We start from the raw sequence: 7500 nt of genomic DNA, 5'->3' as shown, positions 1-7500 counted from the left end.
TTTTTTTCTTTGGTTGTAGCTGTCTCTTTCTGGTTCTGGTAGATATGCCATTCCTGACATAAAACTATAAGGATAAAAAATAATATAATAATAATAATATTAATAACGATAAATAACAATGCAATGACATAACAATAACACGAATATACAATGAAGTAACAATAATCAAATAACAAAAGAAATGAAAACAATGGCAATAGAAGAAACAATGATTATGATGCAAAAAATTCCTTTATTAAAGTAGAGGCATGGCAAGACAGATTCCCCCAAAATAAAATCAAAGAACTGCAAATAACTATCATCACTATCTTCCAAGTTATCACCAAACAGTAAATTCATCACTAATACCTTATATACGCCATTTTTACTTACAAAAAAGTTAAGAGCATAGAGCAGGAAGTATACAACACAGAACAAACCTCATTGAAATAATCTTGACTGCATAGAGGCGCCCATCCAGCTTATGCCTGACCTTGGTGACAAGTCCAAAACCCCCCTTGCCCAGAACAGAAAGTTCTTCAAACTCTCGGCTGTATCTGTCGTCCAGGAGCCGGTGGGTTTGGCTTGTCAGAGCAAGCTGGGTCAGGGGACTGATGAGAGGGTGAGAGGAGGGTTGACTGTGAGTGTCAAAGCGGATACTTATGATATTATCAACATTTCACATAAGCACATATCACAAAATGAATAAGTTCCTGAACTTCTTTTCCACTTACCTTGGAAGGGGAAAGTGGGTGCCCTGTGAGATAATTTGGCTCTGAGCTTGTTCAAAGAGGACCTCAAATTTCCCAAGAAGACTAGATCGGAAATCCTGCAGCAGCGGGACAGAGTGCAGCGGCAGGTAGAGTGTCGAATTGCACTGCTCAATTACTTTGCTAATAGCTATCCCAAATGGAGAAGATCAGTAAAGGGAAAGATTAACTATTATTATTCCAAATATATCATCTTATTTACCATATATTACACAAAAATGGTTAGTCAATTGGAACAAAAATCTAGTGGTACAGTCCCCTCAATTTTCAAGATTATCACTCAACATTGCCAATGTGCTAACTATCAGTTATTTCATATAACTGAAAAAAGTCCCCTGCTCATTGGCATTTATTTCAGATATCAGAGCTGAAAGTGGCAGTACACTTTCTGGCAATAGAGTGGTAAACTTGGAAGTGGATTGGATTGTACATATACATAGGGAATCACCCATTTACATGTACATTATATTGTCATTAAAAAATAAACAAAAAATAATAATACACACAAATAGTACATCTTGATATACTATTTGTGTACAAAAAACAGAAAATAAGTACATGATTAATGCTTACTACAAATAAAACAATTAAATGAAAACTAACCTCTAAAGAGAAATTCCCTCCGTGTAGGATTGGCCTCACGTTCCCGGCACAGCAGGTGCACCAGAATCTCAATTACTGTGCTATTGTTAACTATGTTCTCTTGGTCACTGGTAGCAGGTACCTCAACTGCTCTATCCACACCCAAACCTAAATGGTGAGTCAAGGATATTACATAACTATCAAACTGAAAACTGACATCAATAACACCTACAAATTTAACTTGATATCTAGTATCACATTTTAACTCTATAACACCTCGACTCCATTATCAAAACTTTAGACCACAACTGAAAAACAGGCATTATGGATACAAAAAAGAAAACTTAAAATGGGAGTCAATCTACCATGACAGTAGAAAAATTTATTATAACAGACTCCAGTTACTTATCATGGGCAAAATTTAGCATGTATTAATTTCCTTTTCTCTCCTGATAACATTAAAAAAGGATTTGTCATTGTCATCCCAACTGTCTGCAACTACTACTCCTGAATTAACATAGTTAAAGCAATTCAATTCCAAAGCCAAAGTTTCTTCAAATTGCAATATGAAATAAAATAAATGGAAAAAAGCACTGAAATTTTTCTTTCTTTTCGGCAGTGAAAGATGGTAAATCAATCTCATCAACTGCATAGCAAGGGGTACAGCAAATTATATGAATCATTTTAGTAAAGTCAACCAAAGTGATGAAATGAATGAGACTTATCATATGTTGTCCAAACTCTCAGAGCTTCTCACTGAAAGAAGTCAAGGTTGACTAATAAAATTGCAATATTCAAACAATGCTATAGCAGCTGGGTGCAGCATTCTGCTGCATATTTTGACGATGATTTTGAAAATGTAAAATAAGTTAATTCAGGAGAAGTAATCTTTGGTAGAGGAGGTACAGCTTGAAACCAGAATAAATATTAAAGAAACTGAGAATATCACCTGAAGGTTGGGATGACAGGAATGATACACCAGAAGTGTATTACAGAAAATTGAATATTATGAAAAAAAAATAAAATAAAATAAATAACAAATAAAAAAATGAAAATTAAATAAAAAATAAATACATAGAATATTACATATTATTATTACTGCATAGAGGTGTAGACAATCTAGAAAAAGATGAAATGAAGTCTGCAAGGAAAACTGTTACCATCTTGATTCTGCATCAGAGGATAAATATAGACATTAAAAAATGTCAGAAAAGCAAAAACTGCTTGTGCAAAGGGGAGAAAAAATGGAGTCGTGACACCATACATGTTTGTGTGGGCTGGGCCTATAAGCCAGACACCCGTAAGAGTCACCACTCAAGGCTAATGCCCAGATTTTGTGTGAAGCACCTCAAGCCAATGGGTTGACTGTGATCAGACCGAGACATCAATGGCACCATGTACTAGTCCCTGGAGTGATGGCAATTCTCTGCATGGCATGACATGAATGCCACCTCTATGGTAATGTATCAAACAGTATTTCATAATAGTACATTTAACCATTGTAAGAAAATACCAGAAATGTTTTTTAAATTGGGAAAAAATAATAGTATGGGAAAATACTGGACCCTTCCCATTTTGACCTGTTCCTATTGCAATCACATGCTAAATACAAAAATTATATAGATTAATACAGCCTACTGTGGATAAGAAAAACAGTATTAAGTACTTCTGAGTGAAATTTATTGGGGCACCTCAATTAATCTTGAAATAAAGAAGCAAGATTCCTGGGTAGTCACTCAATTATAGTAAACCATCTTTAACCATACACCCAACTTTACCTTCATCATTACCATGGCCCTTGGCTTCTTTCCTCGTCCTTATGGCTTCTTTTTCTGTTTTATCAGAGCCTTCGAAATCCACTTCTTCCAAGGGATGAAGTTCAACAGTCATGTCACCAACATCTGAATCAGTGTAGTTGAATGCTTGTCTCACCGCCTCACGCCCGTCATTCTGCCTCCTTAGGACACAAGGTGAGAGTGACTGTTGGTTTCTTAGGAGTTTGGTATGATACTTTTCATCAATAACTGTTTTAACTTTTTGTAAAAGTAAAAGGGCCTCTTCTTGTGTGTCAAATATACTGCTTTCCAACCTTTCTTTGCAGTTGGCCAACATTGCTAAAATGTCAGCAATATCCTCAGTTGAAAGTTCTTTGGATGGGGGAGCTTCAGTCTTTGCATCATCTTTGCTGACATGCTTGTCTTCCCTCATCACCTCTATGGTTTGCTCCTTATCCTGGTCCATGAATGCTGGGATATCTGCCTCATATACTGCTGCTTCTACTGGGGTTTCTTGTATTGCTAACTCTGCTTTTTGCTGATGGAGAAGTGGCCATCCGTGCCTGATAGCAGCAGTAATAATCTTGTTCCATACACCACCGAGAAGGTCCATGGCCTGCTTGATCTTGAAGTTTTGGCAGAGCAACATCACCATTTGTGTGGCAGATGTATCTGACAACTCTTGAAAATTTTGCAGCCCCACTGCATCGGGTGGATCTGCTTCACCCAAGAGTGAACATTTATTGAAATTACTTTGGTCGATTGAAAATGACTAAAAACAGAAATCATAAGATAATTTACTTATGAGTGAATTAATAATAGTGGCAAATATGAATAACACACATTAACCCTTATAATCCAGACAACATGACCATCACATTGTGAAAAAATTTGGATTTAGGGGAACGTGACATGAACATGTCATCACAGAAAAAATTGGCTGAGGGCCTGGGAGAAAGGAATGACTTGCCACAACTGCACAAAGCTTTTCAAGTGTGATTAGACAGTGAGCATTTAGGAGGGGGCTCTTACATTATTCCCATCGATAAATGATTATGGAATGTACACCCAACAACAAAAGCGATGTCACCTCATTAGACCTGGGCTTGGAGAGATCTTCTTGCCCTGAAAGGTGGCCCACGTTCAAACAACCTGGACATAGTTAGGAAAGGGGGGGAGGGAGAAAGGGGGTGATTTAGATTAACTAGGCAAAGCAAGGGGTGATTTAGATTAGCTAGGCAAAGCAAGGAGTGAGTGTTCGGCTATGTTTCAGTCCCATCTTATCGAGGCTAGTGTCTGCACCCCCCCCCCCTCTTTCTTTCTTTCTTTCTTTCTTTCTTTCTCTCTCATACACACACATACACACTGTGAGTAATATTTGTGGGTGTGAATGATGTATCGTCTCAAATAGCATCTCTTAAGCTAACAAACATTAATAAATGGCTTTAGCCACAAAACTTCAAAGGTGATGGGGTGTAAAGGTATAGGTATCGATTCCCTTGTTTTTCTTTTATTTTGTTTGGGTGTCTCCTATGAACGACAACCTCCAGTCATATTCGTGAATCGCAAAGCATGGTTTGGTTGGGGTCAACTTGAGTGTGATGGGCCACTTGGCTCCACCCCTCACAATCATATATTTATAAAAAGTATTAATGTCTATCATATCAGCATTAAGTTTGAGATACAAATTGATTTAAAGTGCATCTTCAGTCAACCTAATTTATTATATCATTTCCAAAACTGTTGGTGAAAATGAATGATGTAAAATGAAAATCTGTGAATGTGTGCAGCGGTGCATTAATATAATGATGGTGGGGTATATAGGTTGCAGGTGTTGCGAAACTAATACTATTAACATATCTTTTAGTGTCAAATTATTAATTGACAGTCTTTAGGCCTGGGCAGATTGGGCACTTCCCAGCAAACCCCTTTCCACGCTTGCTGACTCACCCCATGAAGGGCTGAGTCAAGCTTCACTTTACCCAAGGCTAAGGGGGATATTCCCTTAGCCTTGACTATATGCCTTTATATGTCGTTTCAGCAGCCGGTGTCCAACACCTTGTCTGTTTTTCCCCTCCAAACAATTCAAGAAACCCATTGCTTTCAATATCCGTCTTTTACATATTCATTTCATTATTTTTGGTAATGAAATAATTGTAAACATTTGGAAATATAACGGTGTATGAACAAATGTCATATGTTCTTTTCCAAATAACATATCAAAAGTTTACCATTATCTAAATAGCAGATCCAGGTGATATAAGACAGAGAAATGAGAGAGACAGTAGCTGCTTAGGATAATGCAGAGCCATATAATAATATACATCCTTCATATATGTGTGAAGGATATTTCCGTCTGACAAATATTAATATGAATACAGTTCCAACAATGTTTAATTTTCTTTTATAGAAAATATGATAAGGAATTTAAATAAAACCATGTGATTAGATTCCTTGATAATCATTTTTCAAATAATATACGATAATTTATTTCTTAAGGCAGGTTTCCAATATATCAATCAAATTAACAGCTAAACAGGAATAAAAGCGATCCCTCTCTCTCTCTGTTCATGTACATTTCAGTCATTATTACACTTCTTCACCTGATTTCCATACTTTCCCACCTCCTCACATTCAAACTATCCTAATATGCCCTAGTTGTTTGAAGGTGGGCCACCTTTCAGGGCAAGAAGGGCATGATCTCACCGAGCCCAAGCCTGGTGAGGCGTCAACGCTTTTGTTGCTGGCTGTACCATCTGTGAGCCCTGACTAAAAGAGTGACAGCTCCAGGGAGGATGCCATTTCCTTGCTCAGGATCCTATTCCTGCCCACTCTGATCAATAGTGCATGTTGTATTACAGAAAATTGAATAGTATAAGAAAAAGACAAAAAACACATAACAAAATTCTATTTATTGTTATATTTTGACACTGAGTTATGGACTATTCAGAGATGATATGGAGTTTGTACAAGGAAAATAGTCTAATACAATCTAGATACATCCTACCAAATGACAAATATAGATATTGGAAAATGTCCAAAAAAGCTAAAAATATTTATGCAGAAAAAAAAAAGAAAAAAAAAGGGGCAAAGGGAAGGAATGTAGTCTTGTTACCACCCACAAGTGTTTCTGTGCACCTGGCCTACAAGGCATACACCCTTCAGAGTGTCCCCTCATGGAAGTCTAAAGCTGGATTTTAGGCCACGTGCAGGGTGATGCTAAACTTGGAACAGCTATCAACAATATAGGATCATAGTAGGATTTTCTGCTGCAAACCCTAATGAACGTGAACACTGACACTGGGACACCACCATTCAGCTAAAAAGGTATGGGTTTCGATATCGTGTGCATCCAGTCAACAAGCTGCACAACCGTCAGAATGGCTTCTCACAAAAGTCTGATGTTCATATTTGGGCCACATGCGGGCAGTGAATCATCCAGATCCAATAGATAAAATAACATCAAAATTTCATACCAAAAGTCTACAAAAAAGTAAATAATGAAAATTAAAATAAACCCACAAAAATTGAGATTAAAAAAAAACACTTACCAGCTATGGGTGCAAACGAGGATATTGGCTGAATCAGCTGTATGGCCTCACTGCCCCTTAACAGCCCATCCCTCTGCCTACCCTCGCCCAGATGAAGAGGTCGGTCAGGAGGTCGGTTCAGAGGCCGGTCCATTGGTGGATTCCAACGGTCCAAGAAGGACTTCCCAGCCATGCAATCCCTGGTCGCCTTTCTTCTCTCGTCAGACATGACTTGTCGCCTTCGTCCCCAAACCATTGTGCATTACGAGATCTTGACGGGAAATGAGAAAGCAAATGTAGGATATCATTTTTTTTTTTTTTTTTTTTTAATATACAGTTTTAATAATATAAAACCATGAGTTAGAAGCATGAGCAAAGACACTAGGTACAATTGAGGCATTCAGAATAACAGAAAAAATTGACAGGTTCTAAAATAATAATAAGAATGATGATATTAATGTTAAAGATCATAAAATTAATAACAGTAATAATGAATTAATGAATAAACAAATGCTTTCTTGTAATATTATACTGTATCCATAATTCATGGAGTCATAACTTTTTTTTTTTTTTTTTTTTTTTTTTACTAAAGCTCAAACTCTCATAATTGTAGCCCTTTATTATTCTCTTACATTACCTTTAATTTCTCATATAATGTAAATACAGAAACATGCACTTTTGGGTGGTTGCTTTTCATATGATCTATGAAATTCATCAGAACTGATATGTCTCAAAATATATTAAAATATATTAAACTAACTGTTTTATTTTGTATGACTACTGACTGAGACTGTGGCCAGCTAATTATTAAATGAACACACAGAAAAGAGATATTTTAAGTTAATACTCTGCAATATCTGAAAA

General features: G+C 36.7%; 1 protein-coding gene across 5 annotated transcripts in view; it reads right to left on the bottom strand.

Annotated features, from left to right (window-relative positions):
* The window catches only part of LOC113821880 (eukaryotic translation initiation factor 2-alpha kinase 1), a 25388-nt gene that overhangs the window by 6648 nt on the left and 11240 nt on the right, over positions 1 to 7500 (bottom strand). For 2 of the 5 annotated variants that reach the window (XM_027374408.2, XM_070118950.1), the window contains exons 2-6: positions 6658 to 6907; positions 3110 to 3823; positions 1353 to 1499; positions 714 to 879; positions 420 to 590 (exon numbers count right to left, since the gene is read on the bottom strand). In XM_027374408.2, coding sequence (XP_027230209.2) covers positions 420 to 590; positions 714 to 879; positions 1353 to 1499; positions 3110 to 3823; positions 6658 to 6892 — 1433 coding nt within the window. In that variant the 5' untranslated portion in view covers positions 6893 to 6907. The remainder of the gene's footprint in view (positions 1 to 419; positions 591 to 713; positions 880 to 1352; positions 1500 to 3109; positions 3824 to 6657; positions 6908 to 7500) is intronic. The other 3 variants (XM_027374411.2, XM_070118951.1, XM_027374410.2) reach the window with 2 other exon arrangements.

Source organism: Penaeus vannamei, chromosome 43, assembly GCF_042767895.1.
Source record: "Penaeus vannamei isolate JL-2024 chromosome 43, ASM4276789v1, whole genome shotgun sequence".
Taxonomy (NCBI): domain Eukaryota; kingdom Metazoa; phylum Arthropoda; class Malacostraca; order Decapoda; family Penaeidae; genus Penaeus; species Penaeus vannamei.
This window is presented reverse-complemented; position numbering and strand designations above follow the sequence as displayed.